Genomic DNA, 26,676 nt, shown 5'->3' with positions numbered 1-26,676 from the left:
GAGCCACGCCGTCAAAGACAGCCGGGCTAGGTCCTGGTAGACACAGGGGCCCTGAACGAGGAGGTCTGGGCATTGTGGAAGTAGGATTGGACGCTCTGACGATAGGCCCTGCAGGTCTGAGAACCAGTGCCGTCTGGGCCACGCTGGAGCTATGAGAAGCAGGATTCCTCTTTCCTGCTTGAACTTCCGAATTTCCCTGGGCAGGAGTGACACCGGAGGGAACACATACGGCAGCCGAAACCTCCACGGCACCGCCAGCGCATCCACGAATGCTGCTTGAGGATCCCTTGTCCTTGCTCCGAAGACCGGAACCTTGTGGTTGTGTCGAGACGCCATCAGATCCACGTCTGGAAGGCCCCACTTTTCCACTAGGAGTTGAAACACTTCTGGATGGAGCCCCCACTCTCCGGCGTGTACGTGCTGATGACTGAGAAAGTCCGCTTCCCAATTCAGGACTCCCGGAATGAATATTGCCGATATGGCCGTTCCGCCCATTGCAGAATCCGTAAGACTTCCTTCATTGCCAAACGGCTTCGAGTGCCGCCTTGATGATTTATGTAAGCCACCTTGGTGGCGTTGTCAGACTGTACTTGAACAGGCTCAACGAGTTGAAGACCGCCCGCAATTCCAGAATGTTGATCGAGAGGAGAGACTCCTCCACAGTCCACCGACCCTGAAGGGAGTGTTGCTCCAGCACCGCGCCCCAAACCTTAGACTGGCATCTGTCGTCAACAGGACCCAGTCAGATATCCAGAAGGGACGGCCCCTGCACAATCCTGGAGCCACCAGTGCAGCAACAGATGGACCTCCGGAGTCAATGAGATCGTGTGAGACCTGATCCGGTGAGGCAGGCCGTCCCACTTGGCTAGAATCAGCCTCTGGAGGGAGCGAGAATGGAATTGAGCATACTCCACCATGTCGAATGCCGACACCAGCACCTGCATAGCCGAATGTATTGACACTTGCGGACGAGAAAGGAAGCAACGAATCCTGTCCTGAAGCTTCAGGACTTTCTCCTGAGACAAGAACAACTGCTGATTGTGAGCGTCCAATAGCGCTCCCAGGTGCACCATGCTCTGAGCAGGGACCAGGGAGGATTTCTTCCAGTTGATGAGCCACCCGTGGGCTTGCAGAAACCGGACAGTCATATCCAGATGACGCAGGAGAAGTTCTGGGGAATTTGCCAGGATCAACAAGTCGTCCAGATACGGTAGGATCCTGACCCCTTGACGGCGGAGTACCACCGTCATCACCGCCATAACTTTGGTAAAGACTTGTGGAGCCATAGGTTAAACCAAAAGGTAACGCCCGAAACTGGTAATGGAGGTTGCCAATCGCAAACCTCAGGTATTGCTGATGCGACACTGCTATCGAAATATGCAGGTAAGCATCCTGTATATCCAGGGAGACCATATAATCCCCAGGTTCCAAGGCCAGAACTATAGAGCGAAGGGTTTTCATAAGGAACTTGGAGACTTTCACAAACTTGTTCAGTGCCTTGGGGTTGAGAATGGGCCGGGATGACCCATTCGGTTTCGGGACTAGAAACAGCGGAGAATAGTACCCCCGGCCTCTCTGAGCAAGAGGCACCTGTACTACCACTCCTGTGTCCAGGAGGGTCTGTACCACTGAATGTAGAGTCTTTGCCTTTGTCTGGTCCAAAGGGACCTCTGTCAGGCAAAATCGATGAGGGGGACGGTTTTTGAAGGCTATGGCGTAACCCCGAGTGACGACTTCCCATACCCAGGCATCTGAAGTGGTCTTCAACCATTCCTGGGTATATCCTAGAAGCCGGCCCCCCACCCTGGGGTCCCCCAAGGGGAGGCACGCCCCGTCATGCGGCAGGCTTATCGGTCTTGGAAGCTGGCTGACGGGCAGCCCAGGCTCTTTTGGGCTTTGGCTTACCAGGTTTGGAAGTGCGGGCCTGCTTGTGGTACGCCTGACCTTTTGCTTTACCTGAAGGACGAAAGGGGCGAAAGGAAGTACCTTTAGCCTTCGACACAGAAGGAGCGGTACTTGGCAGACAGGCAGTTTTAGCAGTAGCCAAGTCAGCCACTATCTTATTTAAGTCCTCCCCAAACAGAATATCTCCCTTGAAAGGGAGTACCTCCAGGGTTTTTCTAGAGTCCAGATCCACAGACCAGGATCTCAGCCACAATATCCGGCGAGCCAGGACTGACGTAGTAGAGGCCTTGGCTGCTAGAATACCGGCATCAGAAGCTGCCTCTTTAATATAGTGAGCTGTGACAATATATGACAAGCAGTGTCTAGCATGATCAGAAGAGATTTCAGCTTCCAACTCTAGGGCCCATGCTTCAATAGCCTCTGCAGCCCATGTCGCTGCAATAGTGGGCCTTTGTGCAGCACCCGTGAGGGTGTAAATTGCTTTCAGACAACCCTCCACACGTTTATCCGTAGGCTCTTTTAGAGACGTGACGGTAGTGACAGGTAGAGCTGAGGAAACCACCATCCTAGCCACATGCGAGTCCACTGGAGGAGGCGTTTTCCAATTTTTAGACAGCTCTGGCTTGAGGGGATAGCGAGCCAGCATCTTCTTTTGAGGAACAAACTTCTTCCCTGGGTTTCCCCAGGATTCCTGACGTATATCCACTAGGTGGTCATAATGAGGTAAAACTTGTTTAACCACCTTCTGACGCTTGAACCTATCAGGTTTCTTAGGAGGGACGGATGGCTCGGGATCATCCGTAACCTGTAAAATCAACTTAATAGCCTCCAAACGATCAGGAACATCCACATGTGAACCACCCTCCCCATCAGCAGCATCTGTGTCAGAATCTGTGGGGTCAGTGTAAGCGCCATCTTCATCAGACGAGGTGTCAGTGACAGCAGTGGATTGTGAGGAGGTAAGAGCTCGCTTAGAGGACCCCTTGGACTTAGGCGAGCGAGGGTCAGACTTTTTAGTAGTCAAGGACTGGTTCAACTTCTTCAATTGAGCAGACAGGTTATCTGCCCACGGCGGGTTAGCCGCGGGGACCACATATGGTTGAACCGGCATAGGAGGTCCCATAGGGGGCGTTAGTTTAGTAACTAGCGTATTTAGAAGTGTGGAGAAAGTAGCCCACGGCGGGTCATTATGGACCCCCGTTGCCACAGTCCCACTGGGGGGCAAGGAGCCCCCAGAACCAGAGCCCGCAGCTGCTATATTCTCCTCATAGGGATCTGTGGCGTCAGCAACACCTGTAGTGTGTTCAGCCCCAGAACCGTTACCTTCAGAAGCAGACATGATATAACTTGCAATATCAGGTAACACAGTACAATTGGCAGCAGCACAATACCTCTTGCACAAACCCCTGCGCAGTGTAGTCAGCACAAGCAGGGATACAGGAGAGATATGGTGACTAAAATCACAGAGAAAAATACAAAAGTAGAGTATATCTTGTGAATATCCTATATTATTATAAACCTGACGCACCAAGCCCCCTCAGGTTATAGAATATAGGGATAGCAAGTTGAGTGAGAGACACGAAATGGAAATCACCCAACAAGCTAATGCACACACATATAGTCACAGTTATACAATGCAGAGGTTATTACCAACAATAATACTGCACTGGACTAGCTTATATATATAACTATGTAGTCAATAGATATAAGACTGCACAGTAAGAACTGGATGTATATCACAGGGTACTTGTACCAGAGGACCCTGACTAAATGCACTCTTTCTTAACTATCACTGTCTAAATGACATGTAGAATACTTAAGTGTCTTGTAAAATCACAGCGCTGACTACCAGGCGGCTTTACAAAGGAGGATTTGCCCAAGCAGTCCCAGGAACAGTGTAGCTGAGATAAATGGCGCCCAAACACTGACAGGGAGTGAGAGAGAGACACAGATATGCAGCTCCAGGGCGGGAACATTTACTGGAAATGGTGCCCTGGGGTTGGGGGAGGGGCTCCAGATCTAAGCCTTATCCCTTCTGCTGGCAAAACCACTTGGTACTGCGGGCTACAAATAAAAAGGTTTAAAGAGAAAACCTGACCTGCACCCATGCCCTGGTGATCTAGTGGGATCGCCTGTACTGCCACAGTGTCCACCGGCCGCGCCGGATCGCGATACAGCACGGGTCCCGCAAGCGGGACCCACTCACCACCTCCCGAAGCGCGGCCACGCGATCCCGGAGAGCCCCAGTCGTGTGTGCCTGACCAGAAGAAAACCGGAGCCTCCCGCTGTAGTTACCCGGCAACCAGGGCGCGGGAGTGTACAGCGCCGCTGGGGAGAGAAGGAGTTGCAGCAGTGAATGTCTCCTGACATCTACACACTGCTGCAGCCCTTGAAGTCTTCAATATTCTTCATAAAAAAGCTCTTCTTAGGGCTGCTTGGAGCATCCCCTCTGTTATGTGCCTGCTATCTGCGGCTCCAACTACAAAACTGAGCTCCTGTGCAGGGAGGCGGGGTTATAGAGGAGCAGGTGCTATGCATCTTGGGAACAGTCAAAGCTTTTGAGCCTGTTGGTGCCTCGGATCAAGATCCTACTTTACAGTGTCTATCCAGTAGCGGATCTTGCCACGGGCAAGCAGGACTTTTGCCCGGGGCGCCGCCTTCCGGAGGGCGCCGCACCAGGGCAAGATCCGCTGCTGCTGTGTGCCCCCTGCTGCCCGCCTGCTGCCGCTGTGAAGGGAAACTAGACGCGTACGCGTCGTTTCCCTTCATGGAGAGGCGGTGTGCGATGACGTGCGGTGCGGTGCGCAATGACGTCATCGCGCACCGCACAGCAAAGGTCCTCTCCACGAAGGGAAACTAGACGTCTAATTTCCCTTCGTGGAGAGGACCTTTGCTGTGCGGTGCACGATGACGTCATTGTACACCACACATCATTTCAGTCTGTACAGGGGGCGTAAATGACCACGCCCCCTGTACGAAACCACGCCCCCTATTGCCGCCCGGGGCGCTCAGAGCGTCAGAACCGGCCCTGTGTCTATCCTTGTGGAGCCCAGTGTACCCCGCAGCAGAAAATCCTTTGGCTCTCAGGAGTGATGCTGCAAAAGCCACAGCATCAAAGCCAGTCTGGCCAGGTCTGGGAAGAGACAAGGGCCCTGTACGAGGAGGTCTGGGCATTGAGGAAGTAGAAGGGGATGCCCCATCGATAGACCCTGCAGGTCTGAGAACCAATGGCGTCTGGGCCACGCTGGAGCGACTAGAAGCAGCATTCCTCCTTCCTGTTTGAACTTCCATAGAACACTGGGCAGCAGTGACACTGGAGGGAACACGTAAGGCAGCCAAAAGTTCCATGGAATTGCCAGTACGTCCATGAACGCTGCTTGAGGATCCCTTGTCCTTGATCCGAAGAACGGAACCTTGTGATTGGGTCGAGACGCTATTAGATCTACATCCGGTATACCCCATCTGTCCACTAGGAGTTGAAAGACTTCTGGATGAAGACTCCACTCTCTGGCATGTACATCCTGGCGACTTGGTAGTCCGCTTCCCAGTTCAGGACACCCGGAATGAACACTGCCGATATACTTGGCAGATGGCGTTCTGCCCAACAAAGGATTTTTGACACTTCCTTCATAGCCATGCGGCTTCGAGTGCCGCCTTGATGGTTTATGTATGCCACTTTTGTGGCATTGTCTGACCGTACTTGAACTGGTCTGTTCCGTACATGAGGCAGGGCAAGTGATAATGCATTGGATTCCGTGGTCAACCGACCCTGAAAAAAAGAGTGTTGCTCCAACACCGCTCCCCATCCCCTTAGACTGGTATCAGTCGTCAGGAGGACCCAGTCGGGGATCCAGAAGGGACAGCCCCTGCTCAATTGCTGGTCCTGGAGTCACCAGGTCAGCGACAAACGAACCTCCGAAGTCAACAAGATCCTTTGGAATCTGATCCAATAAGGCAGGCCATCCCACTTGGCAAGAATGAATCGTTGCAGAGGGCGGGAATGAAAGTGAGTGTACCCCACCATGTCGAACGTCGACACCATCGGGCCAAGTACTTGCATTGCTGAGTGAATTGACACTCTAGGGTGACGGATGAAGTGTCTTATCCTGTCCTGGATTTTCAGGACCTTGTCTCAAGACAGGAACATTCTCTGACTGTGTGTGTCCAGGAGCGCCCCTAGGTGCACCATGCTCTAAGCAACTCACCGTCAATTGTAGATGACGGAGGAGGACATCGTGGGAACTCGGCAGAATCAGCAGGTCATCCAAGTACGTCAGGATTCGGACTCCCTGGCGACGGAGATGTGCCGTCATCACGGCCATAACCTTGATGAAGATCCGAGGAGCCGTGGCCAGGCCGAACGGCAGAGCCTGGAATTGGTAGTGACTGTCGCCAATAGCAACCCGCAGGAACTGCCGATGCGATATGGCAATAGGAATATGCAGATAAGCATCCTGTATATCCAGGGATACCATGTAATCGCTGGGTTCCATCGCCAGCACAATATTGCGCAATGTTTCTATACGAAACTTGGTGACCCTCACAAATTTGTTCAGTGACTTGAGGTTGAGTATAGGCCGAAACGACCCACTGGGTTTCTGCACCAGAAACAGGGTCGAATAATAGCCTCTGCCACGCTGGGACTGAGGTACCGGCACAACCACTCCTGTACTCAGGCGAGAACCTACCACCGTTTGTAGCGCCTGCAACGGATCCAAAGGGAGTACCATAGCACAGAATTGGTGAGGGGGACATCTCTTGAAGGAGACAGTGAACCCGTGAGAGACAACTTCCAGTACCCAAGTGTCTGAAGTGGTCTTTAACCAGACCTGGGTGAACTCGGCCTGCCACCCTGGGGTCCCCAGGCCCGTCCCATCTTGCAGCAGGCTTGTCTTGTTTCGAAGCAGGCTGACGGGCTGGTCAGGACTGTTTCGTCTTGGGCTTGGTGGTCTTGGGAGCACGAGACTGTCTGGGGTAAGACTGACCCTTGGCTTTCCCTTGAGGTCGAAAGGAATTAAAAGATGTAGTCTTTACCTTCTGAGCAGAAGGATTAGTAGGAGGAAGAAAAGCAGTCTTAGCAGCTGCTAATTCAGACACTTAGTGTCCACTCTAGGCTGTTTTAGCAGGGCGCCGCGCCCTGCCCGTTTTTTAGCAGGCAAAACCCGCCCTGCCCCTTTTGCGGCACCCTGCTAGAACAGCCGCCCGCTTCCTGCCCTCCCGGCGTGTATAGATGCCGTGCGCATGCGCGCGGCATCCATTCACGCATTGGGAGAGGGCTGGGGGAAGCCCATCACCGACGGAGGTGCTGGGCACGCCCCCAACAGTGACATCGCCGGCCACAGACGCTCTCTATAGTAGCGTCTGTGGGCCGCACCGCCCCTAAAATGACGTAGGCGTGGTCACGCCCCCTAATTTGCGTGGCCGCGCCCCCATTTCGGACGCATGTGCCCACGGAGTCCGGCGCCCTGCCCCTTTTCACTCCTAGAGTGAACACTAGACACTATTTTATTCAGGTCCTGTCCAAATAAAATGTCCCCAGTAAAGCGGAGTACCTTCAAGGTCCTCTTAGAGTCCAGATCCACTTTCCACGACCTTAACCACAGTATACGGCGAGCCAGGACAGACGTGTATGACGCTTTGGCTGCCAGTGACCCCACCTCAGAGGACGCCTCCTGAATGTAATAGGCGGCGGTGCATATGTGAGACAGGTATTGTCTGGCCTTGTCAGAAATATCCTCGGGCAGCTCATCCTCTAACGCCTGAACCCATGCCTCAATACCCTTTGCGGCCCAAGAGGCAGCTATGGTGGGCCTATGAATGGCCCCTGCGAGAGAATATATAGACATCAGGCATCCCTCCACACGCTTATCTGTCTGTTCCTTCAGGGAGGTGATAGTGGTGACAGGCAGAGTAGACGACACCACGAAACGGGTGACGTGAGAATCCACCTGCGGTGGGTTTTCCGCATTTGCCACATAACTCTGCAGCGAGAGGATAGCAAATTTCATACCTGGGGTAGACCAGGGTTCCTTCCTGATGTCCACAAGATGATCAGAATGGGGTAATATGTTTAAACAACAGAAGGTGTTTAAATCCGTATCAGTTTTCTTGGCCACTGTAGTGGAATCCTCATCATCAGTGATTTGAAGGATATGCTTAATAGCATCCACCAGGGCAGGGACATCAAGCTGTAAGGTGGAATCCTCGTCAGTAACACATGACTCAGAGTCTGACAGGACCGTATGCTCCCCCTCCTCGTCAGATGACACATCAGAGAGGTTAGTGGATTGTGAGGAGGAAGCAGCTTGCTTAGCAGACCCAGGGACATAGGAGTGACCTGGAGTAGATTTCTGTCTAACCAAAGACTGATTTAACTGTTGCAGATGGGTAGACAAATTTTCCACCCAAGGCGGAATTACAATAGGGACAACTTGTGGTGGCAGTGACACCGGAGGTCCCATAGGGGGGGTAAACGGTCCACCAGAGTCCCCAGGAGGGTGGTGAACATAGCCCAGGGTGGCTCCATTGTAGTTACAGGAGCTGCAGGCTTACTGGGAGGTGTATGACATTTGGAACACAATACTCCCCCCTCAGGAGCATACCTTGCCACTTACAGGAGCTTCCAGAGTTTTACTGCCCTTATTGTTAGACATTGTAATAAAGCAACAATTAGGCCAGGCAGAGTACATAACTTGCGGACAAAGTACACAACCAGCGTCAGAACACACACACTTGTGAACTAAATCCCGGTGTACGTGACTGTAACACAGTAAAATATCCGTATAGCGTTAAGTACTGTGTACACTATATTAGAGGACCCTGACGCACCTAGGTGGTCATTCCGAGTTGTTCGCTCGCTAGCAGTTTTTAGCAGCCGTGCAAACGCTATGCCACCTCCCACTGGGAGTGTATTTTAGCTTAGCAGAAGTGCGAACGAAAGGATCGCACAGCGGCGGCAAAATAATTTTGTGCAGTTTCAGAGTAGCTTCAGACCTACTCAGCGCTTGCGATCACTTCAGACTGTTCAGTTCCTGTTTTGACGTCACGAACATGCTCTGCGTTCGGCCAGCCACACCTGTGTTTTTCCTGGCACGCCTGTGTTTTCTCGAACACTCCCTGTCAGTTGACACCCAGAAAAGCCCTCTTCCTGTCAATCATTGTGCGGCCAGCAGTGCGACTGAAAAGCTTCACTAGACCTTGTGTGAAACTACATCGTTCGTTGTAATAGTACGATGCACGTGCGCACTGCACCGCATGCGCAGAAGTGCCTTTTTTTTTTTGCATGATCGCAACGAACGAAAACAGCTAGCGGTCAACTCGGAATGACCCCCCTAGTCCCTTAGGATACAGAATACAGTGATGGCTACCTTAGATGGGATACACGAGAGTGAAACCATACAGCAGGTACAGGCACACACAGTCACAGGCAATGCAGAGATTACTTTAAACACAATAAAAGTATCATAGCGCAGTCCTAGACCAGAGGTATATATCAGAATACTCGTACAATATATTCTGTAATAGGTACACTCTTAACTAACGCTGTCTGTAATAAGACATGTAGAACACTCAAGTGTCTGTAAAGTCTCAGTGCTGTGGACAGGTGGCTTTACAGGGGAGACCTTGCCCCGTAATCCCAGAGACCAGTAGCAGCTATGCTCACAAGATGGCGCCCAGCGTCAGGAACTGAGGGAGAGTGTGAGGCAGCTCCAGGGCGGGAAATCTGCAAGGAGATGGCACACTAACCCAGGAAAGGGGCTACAGGTTAAGCGCCGACTCCCCTATGCTGGGCCTCACCGCCAGTACTACGGAGCCTTACCAATAGGGGCATTAGTACACCCAACCTGTACTCCTATGCCCTGGCGGATATAGTGGGGTCCCTGCTCGGTAAGTGTCCACGCCAACGTCGCAGTCCGTCTCCCTAGACTGTGACAGGAACGCGATTTAGTGGCGGGGACCCTCTTACCTCCTCCCTTCCTAGCAGGCACGCAAATCAGGAGAGCGTCTGCGACCGTGTGCCTAAGCCGGAGCGTCTCCGCCGCAAGTACCCAGGATCTGAGCCACGGGAGTATGCGACACCGCTTGGGAGGTGACGGAGACACAGCACTGAATGTCACCCTGACATAACAGTGCTGCATCCCTTGAAGTCTTCTAAAGCTTTCTCAGGGCTGCCAGTGCAGCCTGCCTGTTAGGTGATCTACTGCTACAGGCACCAACTCGAAACTGAGCTCTCAGTGTCTGTAGGCAGGGTTATAGAGGAGGCCCCAATGCATTCTGGGACAGTCAAAGCTTTGTCTGATTGTGCCTCTGGATCCAAGATCCCGCTCTACACCCCGATGTGTTCCCTGTGGAACACACAGTGTACCCCGCTGCAGAAAATAGGAATTTAATACCTACCGGTAATTCCTTTTCTCGTAGTCCATAGTGGATACTGGGAAATAGTATATTACCATGGGGTATAGATTGGGTCCACTGGAGCCTGGCATTTTAAGAAATCAATAGTGTGTGCTGGCTCCTCCCCTCTATGCCTCTCCTAGCAGACTCAAAACAGGTAAGCAGGAAAACGAAGCACAGAGGCGGGTGCCCAGTATCCACTACAGACTACAAGAAAAGGAATTACCGGTAGGTATTAAAATCCCTATTTTCGGGGGCGTGACCTGGAGGCCGATCAGAGTGGCTGCACAAACAGGGAGCTCTCCACTCCCTGAGGAAATTATCCCTCTCTTTCCCTCCCCAGACCACTTTTTCAACCCACCAAACTATCTACTACCCCTCCGGGACCCCCTCACACCGGTGGACCTGTGCTGCGGAGTCGGGAAGCCGGTATACTGGCTTCTGCGGACTGCGGCCTACGCACCCACCTGAAGCCGGGGCCTCGATTTCCGGCGATACCTGTCGTGGAGGGCGTCCGCCCTTGGAGCCCCTGGAGTGCCCTCACGGGACCCCCATCCCTGCTTTAAACACCTGGACCTCCCTTACCTGGCACCGGGGATCGGCGGTGCTGCGGGAAGAGGAAGAATCCGGGCGGACGCGGCTGCGGGGGGCACGGAGCCCTGACGCGGCGGCCATCTTGGACCTCGGGACCCGGGCGGAGAAGCGGAGGACCTGCGGCCTGGAGTGCCCGTCTGCGTGAGGGTGAGCCGCTTTCACCGGCCCTTGCTCCCCGCTGCAGTCCCTCATCCTGCACCATACCCCACAGCACCCGCAGACGGCCGACGGCCCAGCCACGCTCGAGGGGTTGGACGCAGCTCCGTCCCCCCCCTCCTGCGACCTTAATCACACTAAGGCTGAGGGGATCTCCTCCACTTCTGCTACTCACCTGGAAGCCGGCTCGGACCACCCTCAACCTCCGGCTCTCTGCAACACGCTCCAGCGGCGGCCCTCTGAACGCTAATCTCCGTTAATAATGCACATCTCGGTGGCCTGGCACGGGAGGAGAGCAGTCGCAGCCTGAGAGAGCTCCTGCCTTATAACATCTAAAAACCCCTCCAGGACTGCTTAGACCTGCTCCTTATTATTACCCTCACCCACCAATCCTCCCCTCAACACCCCGCTCTCGCCAGACCCAAACCGGGGAGTCAGGGAGCACTCCCGCGGACTACGGCCTAAACACAAGGTGAAAGCCGGGACCTCGAGTTTGGCGGGGGTCGCACCGGAGGCCCGGAGACACCTATACCCAGCCAGATCCCCTTCAACACCCGCTCTCGTTAGACCTGGACCGCGGAGTCGGGGAGCACCGTGGACGCTCCCGCGGATTGCGGCCCGGTCACAGGGAGAAAGCCGGGACCTCGATTTTGGCGGCTGCCGCACCGGAAGTCCGGAGACTCAGCAGACACCCGCCTCCCTACCAGATCTCCGGGAACTGCGGTAAGTCTCTCGGCGCCATCACCAACACGAAAGGGATAGGGCCACAAACAACACCCCAGTGATTAGAAAGGACGCTCCCGCTGAGCGCGGCCCAGTGAAGATAAAAACCGGGGCCTCCATCTCGGTCGCTGTCGCGCCGAACACCCGGCGACCCCACCGACGCCCACCTCCCGGCCGGACTCAGGGAGACCGTGAAGAGACCCCTGGCAATATCTCTCACACCCTTATCAGAGTGGGACCGAGGCCGCGGACGCCGGCCCGCTGGATCAGAGGGAGAACTAGGGAGATGACCACCGCGTCCCCCTAACAACATCCACAGACCCTGCTGACCGCCTGGCTGGTGGCGCCCGACCCCAAAGCGGACCAGACAAGAACCGGGGCCTTGCTTTGCCCATTGCCACATCGGACACCCGGAAGTCCCGCCGCCCTAGAAAACTTTTAGAGGCCGAGGCAAGACACTCAACACCAACACCGGCACCCCACCTCTGAGAGACCGAAGCCGCAGACACCAATCCGCTGCATCGAGGGAAGACCGACGGCGCACACAGACCCTACAACACGCCTGAATAGTGACACCTAACTTCACGGCGGCTGTGGAAATAAATCATTAAATCCACCACAACCCTTATCCTTACCTCTGATAACCTCCCCAACATCTATCAAGAGATACCGGTGACCCCCCCACCCTGATCTCTGCAGTAGTGCGCTAGATGCCACAGTCGATGAACACCTGCAACGCACTAAATGAAGACCTGCAATAAATGACCACCTAGCACATGAGACCCATCACATCATTTACTACCTAAGCACCTAGTGTCTTTAGCCTTAACCCCCTCCTCTGGGCGATCCTGCATGGAAAAATTCTTGATTCCTCTACCCGTAATGCCCGCAGGGACTGATCAGCAAGCTCGAGAGGACACCCCGGAAATAGACACATCGGACTCGGATCACTCTACTACACGCTCGCATTCCAGAAGCTCCCGCAAATCCAAACCGCCTGCTAAACAACCCAAAATGAAACATAAAGACCTACTGGCGGTACTAGGCCCTCTTCTCGACGAGAAACTAGCGGGCATAAAGGAGGCTATCGAATCATCATCAACTCTATTAACCCAACACTCCACTCGCCTTGATGAGGCAGAGCAAAGGATCTCGGCCCTAGAGGATGACCTGACTGAAGCTCAAAGATCCCTACAGGCGAAACAACTCGAAGTCGCGGATCTCTCGGATAAACTCGATGACCTGGAAAATCGTAGCAGACGAAACAACCTACGAGTCATCGGTATCCCCGAATCCGTAAAAGGCCACGAACTCATGGATCTCCTCTCGCTAACCATCCCAGAACAACTGTCCATGAACCTCAAGGGATCTCCTCTGATCATCGAAAGAGCACACAGATTAGGCCCGGAACGGAAAAACTCATCAGGCCGCCCACGCCCGGTCATCATGAGGATCTTAAATTACGCAGATAAAACGAGACTCCTAGACCAATACCGAAAAATAACCAATCTGTCGTTCAACGGAGAACGCCTTCTCATCTTTCAAGACTTCTCAGCTGTAGTGGCGGCGAAACGCAAAGACTTTGCCCCCATATGCAAACACCTCTTTGAGGCAAAGATCAAATTGGCACTACTATATCCAGCACACCTCAGAGTCTTTGAAGATGGACGCCCAAAGTTCTTTGAAGATCCAGACGAAGCTAGGCTGCATTTCGCCCTTCCTTCCACTTGATCATCACGTGACTCTTTTCAATAATGGCTAAACACTATCCGAACCTTAATTTCGGGTCTCAGATGCAGAATACACGGAGTGCGAATATCCCGCACCCATGTATATTTTCTGTTGTTTAGGTTTCCATAGCTGGAAACTACTTATGTTATTGTTTATATGTTTTGTTGGTTGTGCCTGCCTGGGTAGGGACCCCCTCCCCCCACTGGGAGACTCCCCCCCCGTTCGCTGGGTCGGGGTGGGACCCCATCTTATCCTTTCAACCCTACTAATGATATTTTTCCCGATGGGAGTGGGATAATATGCCCTCCGACTCCCACCCACAAACTCCTATAGACGTAGACCCAGTGGCCACAACGCTCCACACGGTATCTTGGAACGTAGAGGGCCTTAATCACCCGGTCAAACGGAAAAAAGTGCTGACTCATTTGAAATGTATGTCTCCTCAGATTGTATTTTTACAGGAGACGCACTGGTTAGATGACCCTAGACACACCCTCCGTGCCCCGTGGATAGGAAGTTGCATATCGTCTCCCTATCACACGAAAGCCAGGGGTGTAGCGATTCTAATACATACCAACCTACAGCACACAATCCTCAGAAAACAACTTGACCCAGAGGGTAGATTTTTATTATTAGATATAAACATCCAAAACACAACATACACTCTCCTCAACGTATATGCACCAAATACTTCACCCGATTCTTTTTTTGCAGACCTGCTATCGACCCTTATTACCTGGGGAGGCCAAAACTTGATAGTTGGCGGGGACTTTAACACGGTCGTCGACCCATCCATGGACAGATCTAGGGTAAGTGTTACTACCTCTACTTCCCACACACACCTGCTCTCCTCCTTCTGTACCCAACTAAACCTCCTAGACCCGTGGAGAATACTCCACCCCACCCAAAAAGACTATTCCTTTTACTCCCACCCTCATTCATCCCACTCCAGAATCGACTACATCTTCACCGGCACCAATCTTCTACCCAAAATCACTCACACATCTATCGAAAACATTATCATCTCGGACCACGCCCCTATATCTCTCCGCCTCCAGCTAGGATCACAAGAACGCACCGCCTTGAGATGGCGATTTCCAGCCTATCTCCGCCAGTCCACTGACTTTACGCTTCACCTCAAACAGTCCTGGCATAACTACACCTCGGACAATGGCGCCCAACAATCAGACTCACCAATCTTTTGGGGGGCGGCAAAGGCCGTCCTGAAGGGACACATCATGTCCTATACACACGCCAAACGGAAAAAAATTTCCTCCCAACTACACGCCCTGAGCTCCACCCTCACCTCTACATACCGTAGCTACACACAACATGACACCCCCGCCCACAAAGAGGCATACCTCTCAGCCAAGCTAGTATATGATACATTCCTCACGGAACGGGCTCAGCTCTCCTACGACTATCAGCGGAATAGACTCCATAGATGGGGTAACAAATCAGGCAAATTATTAGCAAATCTAATCAAAGGACCCAAATCTCGTAACTGGGTCAATGCGATCACACACGCGGACAAATTGACCACATCCCCTGACCTCATTTGTTCAGAATTTAGAAACTTCTACCAATCTCTATATACCAAAGGCCCTGATGATTCTGCTGCCAACCACTCATTTTTGAAAGAGGCAGACCTCCCCATTTTGACTCAAGAGGAGAGAGAATCCCTAGATAAACCGATAACAGTGGAGGAGGTGGTGGAGGTCATTAAGACCCTACCGAACAATAAAAGCCCCGGCCCAGATGGTTATGGAGCGGAATTTTATAAAATACTAAGAGACGAACTCGCCCCTACCCTCACATCACTCTATAACCATATTCTCACCTCCAAACAAATCCCCATTAGATTTAACGAAGCCACAATTATTGTAATACCAAAACCAGGCAAAGACCCCTCCCTGCCTGGGTCTTACAGACCAATCTCACTCCTTAACCAAGACTTCAAAGTCCTCACCAAATTGATGGCCAACCGACTACAGCTATGCCTTTCCCGTATTATATCGCCAGCGCAGATGGGATTTCTTAAACACAGACAATCAGTACGTGGCATCAGAGTGGCGCTGGCAGCCATCACCCACTCCCACACCAACAATATCACAGACAACATCCTAATCAACCTGGACGCTGAAAAAGCCTTTGACAAAATTGCCTGGCCACACTTAGCAAGAGTTCTACTCTACCAGCAATTTGGCGAGACGTTTCGGGGACTGGTTGAATCTCTCTACATTAACCCATCTGCGCAGGTGATAGTCAACAATACCCCCTCCCCACCCTTTCTCCTAGAGAGAGGAACTAGACAGGGCTGCCCCCTCTCCCCCCTCCTCTTCAACATCGCCCTAGAACCCCTTATACGATATATCATCAACTTACCCACCTTTCACGGTATAAAAATTGGCAATAGGGAAATGAAACTTATGGCATTCGCAGACGACATCCTCATACTTACCTCTAATCCACGACAGTCGGTAATGGCACTTCAAGAAGCTATTGCCCGTTTTTCCTCTTTTGCAGGCTTCACCGTCAATTTTGACAAGTCGGAAGCATTGGCCATATTTCCCCAGATCACCAAAGGCTGGGATACCCCCTTCCCATTCCGATGGGCTAGCACCCACATTACATACTTAGGCATCATACTTCCCGCTGACCCCACCCATCTATACACTGACAACATCCACCCAATCCTCAATAAGATCCAGACAGAACTCACGCTATGGCAAACACTACCTTTAAATCTATTGGGACGCTGTAATTTGGTCAAGATGGTTAGTTTCCCCAGACTGCTCTACGCCCTGCAGATGTTGCCCATCATACTCTCAAAAGCTGATGTATCTCATCTTAACTCCTCGATATCGAAATTTATCTGGGCCAATAAACGACCCAGGATAAGTCTATTTAAATTAACCCAAACAATACAGAACGGGGGGGTGAATCTGCCGAGCGTGGAACAGTACAACCATGCTTGTCTCCTCCGATTTGCCGTGGACTGGATCCACGGAACATCCACCTTTACCGACTCACTAGTCGACTCCCAATTCTGTACTCCCCTATCCCTCAGCTATATCCTCCATGCAAACAAATCTGAAATATCCAACCTTCGTCTGGATAACCCTCTATTAACCTCAACTATTATAGCATGGAGACTCTCCCGCAGATCTCTCAAGCTACACCACACCTACTCACTTTTTCTTCCTTTAGTCGGAAACACACAATTCCAAAATGCTCAGGCCCACATCCCCTTTACCAATTGGCACGCTTTAGGTATCACATGTATAGGAAACCTCCTCGACTCCAACAAAAAAATACTCACTTTCACGGAGATATCAACCAAATATGGAATTAGCCCCCGCCATCGCTTTCATTTTTACCAAACATCACACTATATACAATCGACTCTCTCACATCTTACTCCCCCAGACCTGGTCAACTCTCTAGACACACTTCTGCGCACAGGGACCTGCTCCATCTCAGCAATATATACCCGCATACGCACGGAACATATACCCACCACAGATCTCACACAAATACAAACATGGTCCACCCAAATCCCATCCATGTCCCCGGAGAACATAATGGATAGCTTTGCGAGCTCCCTTAAACTTATCCCCGCCAGCCTCTATCAAGAAATGACATACAAAATACTACACAGAGCCTACATATCACCAGGGAGGAGCCATCTGATGGGCTTGTCCGACTCGGCTAAATGCTTAAAATGCTCTTCATTAATAGCAGATCTTATGCACTGTTTCTGGCACTGCTGCCATATTCAAGAATTTTGGACAGAACTACATACATATGGAACTGCCGAGTTGGGCTTGCGCTTTCAATGCACTGCCTCCTGGGCGCTATTCGGGCATATCCGTGATCAAAACGATATTCCCTCTCGAGACACGAAACTAATTATGATCCTCTCAGCGGTGGGCAGAAAGGCCATATTACAACAATGGATATCCAATACCCCCCCCCACACTACCTCTAGCTACCTCCAGACTATTATTCCTATTCACGATGGACTGGCTAGAGACCTCCCTTAACAAAGAAATATTAACCCCCACCCTGTTTCACTGCTGGCGACGATTTATCAACACACTACCTACCCCGACAAAAATAGCCATCAAACAAAGCTTTCACTGCACCACCTGGTACGGACACCAGATCCTAGCAGACGACCCCCCCCCCATTGCGCTTCCATGAATACACTCTAGCCTCCTCTCTTCTTCCTCACCTTCCATTCTTCTCTTGTTCTCATGCTTTCTACCCCCTCTCATCACCTCAACTCTGATCGCCAACACTCGACCCTCAAGCTCTCACATCCACCTCCCCCTACTCCCTAACACTGGACACCTATCGTCTATCTCTTCTTATCACACTGTTGATATCTCCGTGGATGGGTCGGCGGCTCCTGGGCCCAGGCAGGTACGGTTATTATCAATAATGTTAATAATGTTGTTGATATTGTTAGTGTTTTTATTATTTTAGGATTTAGCGATCCCCAAAGGGGGAGCCGCATTAATATGCTTTACTGTTAGGCAAAGAATCTGCTAATTAGCAGGGACACATTAGCTGTCCCATCATATTTCATGTTTGTTAATTTTGCTATTTGGTTACACAACACCAGGATATAACATATATCTAGACATCTCGATGTAAAAAGTGAAAATGCGAGGTTCTCTGTTTTTGGATATTCTTTTTCTTTTTATACACGACTGTTCCGGGTGGCTAATGTGGCCCCAGGTGCAGTTGAACTATATGTCATTCATATGCCATTACCTGTTATGTTTCAATATGCCTTTTTGACCTCAATAAAAATATTTTGGAAAAAAAATCCCTATTTTCTCCAACGTCCTAGTGGATACTGGGGAATAGTATATTACCATGGGGACGTCCCAAAGCTCCCAGAACGGGTGGGAGAGTGCTGAGACCCCTGCAAAACCGCCTGACCAAACTGAAGGTCATCCTTGGCCAAGGTGTAGAACTTAACGAACGTGTTCACGCCAGACCAAGTAGCTGCACGGCACAACTGTAAGACCGAGTCGCCCAGGAAGAACCCACCGACCTTGTAGAGTGGGCCTGAACAGAACTCAGCAGCAGCAGCAGCGCAGCCGAAGTATAGGCTTGTTGGATAGTCAATTTTAGCCAACGAGCAATGGACTGCTTGGAGGCAGGACGACCAATTTTGGTAGCATCATGAAGGACGAAAAGCGAGTCAGACTTCCTGTGTCGAGCAGTCCTTTTGATGTAAATTTTCAAAGCCCTCACAACATCCAGGGACTTTGGAGCATTGGAAGTGTCGGATAAGAATGGAACCACAATTGGTTGATTTACATGAAAGGCCGACACCACTTTTGGCAAAAACTGTGGGTGAGTTCTGAGTTCCGCCCTATCCTCATGAAACACCAAGTATGGGCTCTTACAGGACAAGGCCCCCAATTCCAACACCCGCCAAGCCGAAGCCAAGGCCAGTAACATAACAGCCTTCCACTTTTAAGTCCACCCTATGCAAGGGTTCAAACCAATCCGACTGGAGAAAGGTTAACACCACATTGAGGTCCCACGGAGCAATGGGAGGAACAAAGGTTGGTTGAATGTGCAACACCCCTTAAGAAAGGTTTGTACTTCAGGGAGTACAGTCAGTTGTTTCTGGAAGAAGATAGACAGCCAAAATCTGAACCTTGATGGAGCCTAATCGTAGGCCCTTACCCACTCCTGCTTGCAGGAACAGTAGAAACTGGCCCAGACGAAATTCCACAGAAGAACGTTTTCGACCCTCATACCAAGAAACATAGGCACTCATTCCGACCCGATCGCACGCTGCACATCCTCAGAGTGGTGCGATCGGGTCTGGAATGCGCACACGCAACGACACAGACTATGAAGAAAGCGGTCGCAGCGGCGACCGCAAGAAGATTGACTGCAGGAAGGCGATCCAGGGCGGCAACTCACCATTTGGAGCTGTTTTCGGGGAGTGGTAAGAAAAACGCAGGCGTGTCCAGGCAAACGGAGGGCGGATGTCGGACGTCAAAGCCGTAATCCTCATAGCTGGACACGTTGCACAGGGTAAGTATGTCCAGCTCTGGTCTTGTTTTGTGTGAAACTTTTTTTAGGATAGCAGGGCTGCACAAGCTATCGCAGCCCTGCTATGCTAAAATACACTCCCCCATAGGCGGAGATTAGTTGATCGCACCAGCAGCAAAAAGTTGCTTGGTGCGATCAACTCGGAATGAGGGCCATATTTCTTCCAAATACGGTGGTAATGTTTGGCAGTAACCGCCTTACGGTCCAGAAGCACAGTGGAAACCACCTCGGATGGAAGATCCTTCCTGGTTAAAATCTCCTTCTCAACTTCTATGCCGTCAAATGTAGGTCTGGATAGACGAACGGTCCTTGTTGAAGAAGGTCCTTGAGAAGCAGCAGAGGCCAGGGTTCCTCCAACGACAGGGTCAGGAGGTCTGCATACCAGGCCCGTCAAGGACAATCCGGGCCTATGAGAATTGCCTGAACCCTTTCCATTTTGAGTCTTTTGAGAACTCTTGGGATTAGGGGAATTGGAGGAAACAGGTAAACGAACTGGTAAGGTCATGGCGTTGTCAGAGTGTCTACCGCAACCGCTTGCAGGTCCCTCGTTCTGGAGCTTCTTGTTGAGAGGAGAAGCCATTAGGTCTATCTGTGGACTACCTCACCGGTGAACAATTTGTTGAAACACCTGAGGGCGGAGTCCCCTTTTCCCCGGATGGAGGTTGTGCCTGCTTAGGAAGTCCGCTTCCCAGTTGTCCAGTCCTGGAATGTAAATGGCTGAGATGGCCCTTGTGTTGGCTTCCGCCCAGAGGAGTATTCTCGACACCTCTCGCATTGCGGCCCTGCTTCTTGTTCCTCCCTGCCAGTTGATGTATGCTACTGCTGTGGCGTTGTTCCGACTGCACCTGGATGGACTGATTCCGAAGGAGGTATGAGGCCTGTATTAGAGCATTGTAAATTGCCCTGAGTTCCAGGATGTTGACTGGAAGAGTAGATTCCTGAAAGAACCACATCCGCTGGAACTGCGCTCCTTGAGTCACAGCCCCCCAACCCTGGAGGCTGGCATCTGTTGTCAACAGCGTCCATGACTGGGTGTTGAAACTCCGACCCTCCACCAGGTGGGGAATTTGAAGCCACCATAGCAGGGATATCTGTGCTTTCGGTGACAGGGTTATATGCTGATGCATGTACAGGTGAGATCCCGACCATTTGTCCAACAAATCCAATTGAAACGGTCGCGCATGGAACCTGCCATACTGTATCGCCTCGTAGGAGGCCACCATCTTGCACAGCAAGCGGATGCAAAGATGAATTGAGACCATGCAAGGTTTCAGCACCGACCGGACCATAGACTGAATAGTCAAGGCCTTGCATATGGGAGGGTAGACCTTCTGAGACATTGTATCCAGGCTCATCCCCAGGAACTGAATTCTATTAGATGGTACCAAGCGAGATTTCTGGAAATTGAGTATCCAACCATGATCCGTAAGCAAACGAGTAGTCAAGTCGATACTGTGCAGTAGCTGTTCCATGGACACCGCCTTTATCAAGAGAACGTCCAGGTACAGAATTATTTGGACACCCTTTATGCGCAGTTGTAGCATCATTTCTGCCATGACCTTTGTGAATACCCTTGGGGCTGTGGAGAGGCCGAAGGGTAAGGCCTGAAACTGGAAATGCTGGTCCAGAATCGCGAACCTGAGGAACGCTTGGTGAGGGGGCCAAATTGGGATATGTAGGTATGCGTCCTTTATATCCAGGGACACCAGAAACTCCCCCTCCTTCAGATTCGCTATCACTGCTCTTAGAGATTCCATCTTGAATTTGAACACCCGAAGATACGGGTTCAGGAATTTGAGGTTCAAGATCAGTCGTACAGAGCCGTCCGGCTTCAGAACCACAAAGACTTGAGTAAAACCCCTCTGTGTGCAGCTGAGGAGGTACTGCAACATTAACCCCTGTAGAAAGCAGCTTTCTGCTGTAAGGAAACCCTTAATTCCTATGAAGCTGGTAAACCTGACCTGAAGAATCAGAGATGGGAGCTCCTGGAATTCCAAACAGTATCCTTGGGATATAAGGTCCCTCACCCAAGGATCCTGGCAGGACTCTGACCATACATGGGCAAAGTGTTGAAGGAGAGTGCCTACCTGAAAGTCACCTTGCTGCTGGGGCTAACCGTCACGCGGAGGACTTTGTGGAAGGGGATCCTGAGGCCTGGTCCGCAGCTGCTGGTTTACAGAACTTAACGCAAGATCCTCTAGCAGCATTGGAGGCACCTCCAGCTTTGACTCTGATCTGGCCAGCCGAAAGGACTGCAGGGAGGGTCCATGATAGGGACGCCTGGCAGGTGACGGGGCAGATGGCAGATATGTAGATTTACCTGCAGTTGCCCGAGATATCCACCGTTCAGTTCTTCCCCAAACAAGGCATCACCTGTAAAAGGAAGGTTTTCAACCCCTTTTTTAGAATCAGCATCTGCTGACCATTGACGGAGCCACAGGGCTCTGCGAGCCGATACTGCCATAGCAGTGGTACGGCCGCTAATGATACTAAGTTCCTTAACCGCCTCAAAGTTTGCAGCATCTTGGATGTGTTGTAGTAATGTAACCATCTCTTCTTGAGGTAGTGTAAGCAACCCTTTCAGAATATCATCAGATCGTTTTACCATGGTTCTAGAAATCCAGCCACAAACTATGGTAGGGCGTTGGGCTACATCTGCTGCAGTATAAATTGATTTAAGAGTGGTTTCAATTACAATCAGCTGGGTCTTTAAGGGAAACAGCCCCAGGTACAGGTAAAACAATCTTACGTGACAGTCTGGACACAGAAGTATCCACTGTCGGCGGGGTAACCCAGACTTTCCTATCCTCTATATGGAAAGGGAATGAATTTAACACCCGTTTAGGAGTAATACATTTTTTGTCAGGATTTATCCATGCTGCCATAGCCAGGAAATCTAATTCTTTAGACACCGGGAAGGTTGCAGAGGACTTTGGTTTCACATTAAAAAACAATTCCTCTGTCTGTTCTTCCTCCTTCAGGGATATTGAGCACCTCTCTAATAGCATAAATGAGGGCCTCAACTCCTGGGGCCAGGGAATTATCCTCATCCACCTCAACCTCTCCTTCATTAAATTCTGGTGGTGGAGGGGGGGGGGGGGGGGCAAAAGCCTGTCTGTGGTCGGTAGCAGCTACCAGGAACTGAGCATTGGGTACACATAAATGACACCTGTGAGGAAGGTGTAAACCTAGCATTGCATAAAGTACACACAGACTTATTTGCAGACATGCTTGAGTAGAAACACACAGATTAGTATGAAAACACAGTGCAGTATTAGTGAGATATGCACACAAACCCAGACTACCCTGAATGGAGTGACACAGAGAGAGATTGGAACCAGCACAATACACCACAGACTGAGCAGCGCCCCGCTGGGAGTCCTTTATGTGTAATTTTCCACACAGCGGTAAAGCTGCCGATTAAGAGCTCCACCCTTCACTATAACCCCCTGGTACCAATTACAATGGTGATTTAGTGGGTCTTGGAGAAGCAGCTCCCGCGTGCAGCCTGTATCAGCAGCAGAAGGAAATGGCGCCGCTTAGCCTCTGGTCCCGCTCTGCGGAATGCCCCACCCCCAATAATGGCACGCGGCCCCTGTATATTATTTATACTGGCTTTCTCCATAAATTGTGAACCCGAGTGTACACAGCCCCGTCCACCATGTTGCCAGTCTGGGTACTCAGTGGGCACCACGGCCCGGAGCCAGGTGAACACGGCTTCATGCCACCAATTTTCACCAGGGACCCGCTAACCGGGTCCCCGGTGTAACACACCGCGTCGACTTCGGCATCTGCACTGGCGGCATGCTGCCGGCGTGGCCTCACAACCTGGGGATGTGAGAAACAGCGCTTCAGGAGCTCAGTGTCCTGTCAGCTGGGATCACAAACTACTAACTTAGGAAGTTGGTTCAGCACCCCCCCTCCTTAAGTCTCACGACGCAGGCAGACTGGTTGCCAACCAGTGCTGCCTGAGAATAACAAACTAAAATACATTTCTGAAGAAAACTCTCTGGAGAGCAACAGAATGCACCCAGCTCCTTGGGCACATTTTTTAAACAGAGTCTGCTAGGAGGGGCATAGAGGGGAGGAGCCAGCACACTATTAGTTTCTTAAAGTGCCAGACTCCAGTGGACCCGATCTATACCCCATGGTAATACACTATTCCCCAGTATCACTAGGACGTTAGAGAAATGGGATTTGCCAGTTAACCCATAACCAGTTAAAACCTACAATCCAATATTCTACAGCTTTGATATGTAACTCTGCAGAGAGGCCATCACAGCTTTGAACTACTTAGGTTAACGTGGAAATGCTGAAGTTCATGAAATGCTGAAATTGTGAGAGAATATTTTGTCTCTCACCACTCTGAGGAAGCAGCAGAGCTGGAAATGACAAGCAGGGGTGACTTACACTTTAAGCCATCCTAAAGAATTACAGATTGCACTGGTGATTATCCTGAATTTATCATTAGTAATCCACTTACATGCTGCTGATTCACACGGGTGGTCTTCTGTTTGCCGGCGGTCGGGCTCCCGGCGCTCAGTATACCGGCGCCGGGAGCCCGACAGCCGGAATACCGACAATTATTTTCCCTCGTGGGGGTCCACGACCCCCATAGAGGGAGAATAAAATAGTGTGGCGCGCGTAGCGCGCCACCGTGCCCGTAGCGTGGCGAGCGCAGCGAGCCCGCAAGGGGCTCATTTGCGCTCGCCAAGCTGTCGGTAAGCCGGCGGTCGGGCTCCCGGCGCCGGGATGCTGGTCGCCGGGAGCCCGACCGCCGGCCAGCCGTAGTGAACCCGATTCACACATACATCCAAATACATGTACTCACTATTAGGGGCCTATTTATCAAGCAATTTTTTCATTAAATTATGTAGAAAATACGATAATGTAGAAACTGAACTAACAGCCTAATGTAGGAGATTCACAGAAATCTCAAGCAGAAGGCTAATTAGCGCTGCAGATCGCAGTCCCCATTATTGGCAATGGGGACTAAGGTCTGACTCCTATGTACTAAACTCTAGGGGCCTAAACACTCAGCAATGCTAGCAATTTTGACGATGATCGCTCATCGTCCAAACTGACTTGCAATGCAACACGACGGAGAACCAACGATGAACGACCGCGGGGCCGCGCATTGTTCATCGTTGGTGCATACACACTGAGCTATCTGAACGAGATCGTTCATATCGGCCACACACATTGGCAAGTGTGTAGGGCGCATTTGAAAAGTGAATCTTTACAGAGTTTGACCCTGTTAGTTTACACCAGTGATGGCTAACGTAGCCATCACTGGTTTACACCATCTTCAGATGGTGTAAACTGCTTTAAGCCTCAGGAGGCATGGTAGCAGGAGAGAGATCTTCCAATACCTCTCTACAGCCTCCGATTCCAGAAGAATCTCAGGGAAAGAACTCGCAGGGACAGCAGTTCCTAGTACATAGCAGGGATAGTTTCATTAAAAATGAAAATATCTGCCACAAAACAGATTGCCAATAATCACAGCAAACGGATTGTCAATAAATTGCAATGTTAAGACACAGAGCAGTTCATGAACATATTATTAGTATGGCCTGGGACAAAGGACTTTCACCAACGCCCACAAGGAACCTTCAGTCAATCTAACATGGCAGATAAACATGTATTGTGGTGTATTTTAACTGTATAACTACTTCATGTTTATGGGGAATTCTATTCCCAACATTAATTGTTAGGTGCCGTTGCTGCCACCATCTCATATTTTCGCCTCAACTCCTATAAAAAGGGAAACCAGCGATTTCTGCATTATTGGCCAAAATGTGCACAGCAGTGCATCACTGCGCCACTTCCCACAGAACCGAATCCCCCCATTTGTATGTTACCCAGCCTATATTTCTCTATGATAATCCAACTGCAGTTAAATAAAATAACTGAGAACATTATATAAAAAAAAAAAAAGAAAAAAAAAAATATATATATATATAAAAAAAAAAAAAAAAAGAAGTATGAAGCTTGAAAGCTTAATACACAGTATAAAGTTTAAGGGGACTGCCACAGTGTCTGCACCAGGAAAGCCAATGTTGTATCAGCTGACTGTGATAACAAACAAACGAGACTCCATATGACTCTGACATCTGAGGGTTCTACAGTATGGAACACAAACATGAGTCACACAGGAGACAGTGAAACAGAAACAGTGACGATGGCAGTACACAAAAGCATCCTAGTGAGATAGATCTGTCATCTGTAGCACAGACAGTATTAGAGGCTGCTGGATGCAATGGATGCCTGGTAGTGTGGGCTCCATCTGGTGTGTGTCCACGATGCATCGGCAGTCAGAATACCCTACCTTCAACCGAGGATGCATCTGTATAACTCGTGACACAGACTGTCTGACATCCAGCCTCTTGCTGTCCATTAGCAGAGGCATGCCTGCCCGCACAAACTCTGATTCACTACTGCTGCCAAACTTCCTCTGCTCAGAAAGGATAATGAGTAGCTACTACTGTATGTGAGTGTGCACAGTGCAGCCCGGCTTTGCATCAGGGGAATTGTAGTCCGAGATGGCGGTAAGTAAATCAAGCAGTACAAAGACAAACTACATTTCCCGGCAACCTCCGTCACCTACTTCTCTATTGGCAGTCACGGATATTACAATGGCTGCGAGATTAAATGAGGGTCAGGGTTGTGCACTACTGCTAGACTTCAGTGTTGAATATTACTTTTATGCCCTTTTATGTACCTGCAGCTAGACGTATTGAATATTACTTTCTGACATCAATAATTTTTTATTGAATAAATTGCAGGTAAAAAAAAAAAAAATAATAATAATTTTTTTTATAGGGATTGACTATTACTTTTATGTATGTGTGTATTTATGTGAGTATGTTTAAATATCTGCCTGTTGTTAAAAAGATTTTTTAACATTGTCTACCTAATTCAACCTAATTGCAAATAAAGTTGGCATGATTCTCCAAACCCAAAAAGTGGTACTATAGAAAAAAAAAACACTGAACAAATAAAGTTACCATAATATCCTCATGCTGGGGAAAGTTACTGAAAGTATCAACGTTTGTAATACTATAGCCACACTTTCATACCGAAAGG

At 50.5% G+C, this 26,676-nt stretch overlaps 1 protein-coding gene across 2 annotated transcripts in view; it reads right to left on the bottom strand.

Moving 5' to 3' along the window:
* Nucleotides 1-26,129, bottom strand: part of NTAN1 (N-terminal asparagine amidase) — a 222,802-nt gene extending 196,673 nt beyond the window's left edge. The window contains exon 1 of one of the 2 annotated variants that reach the window (XM_063934359.1): nt 25,919-26,129. In XM_063934359.1, the coding sequence (XP_063790429.1) occupies nt 25,919-25,999 (81 nt within the window). In that variant the 5' untranslated portion in view covers nt 26,000-26,129. The remainder of the gene's footprint in view (nt 1-25,918) is intronic. The other variant, XM_063934358.1, reaches the window with a different exon arrangement.
* Nucleotides 26,130-26,676: the final 547 nt, after the last annotated feature.

The sequence above is a fragment of the Pseudophryne corroboree genome, chromosome 7 (assembly GCF_028390025.1).
Source record: "Pseudophryne corroboree isolate aPseCor3 chromosome 7, aPseCor3.hap2, whole genome shotgun sequence".
NCBI classification, from domain to species: Eukaryota; Metazoa; Chordata; class Amphibia; order Anura; family Myobatrachidae; genus Pseudophryne; species Pseudophryne corroboree.
Note: the sequence above shows the minus strand (reverse complement) of the source record. Positions and strands in the feature narration are given on the sequence as shown.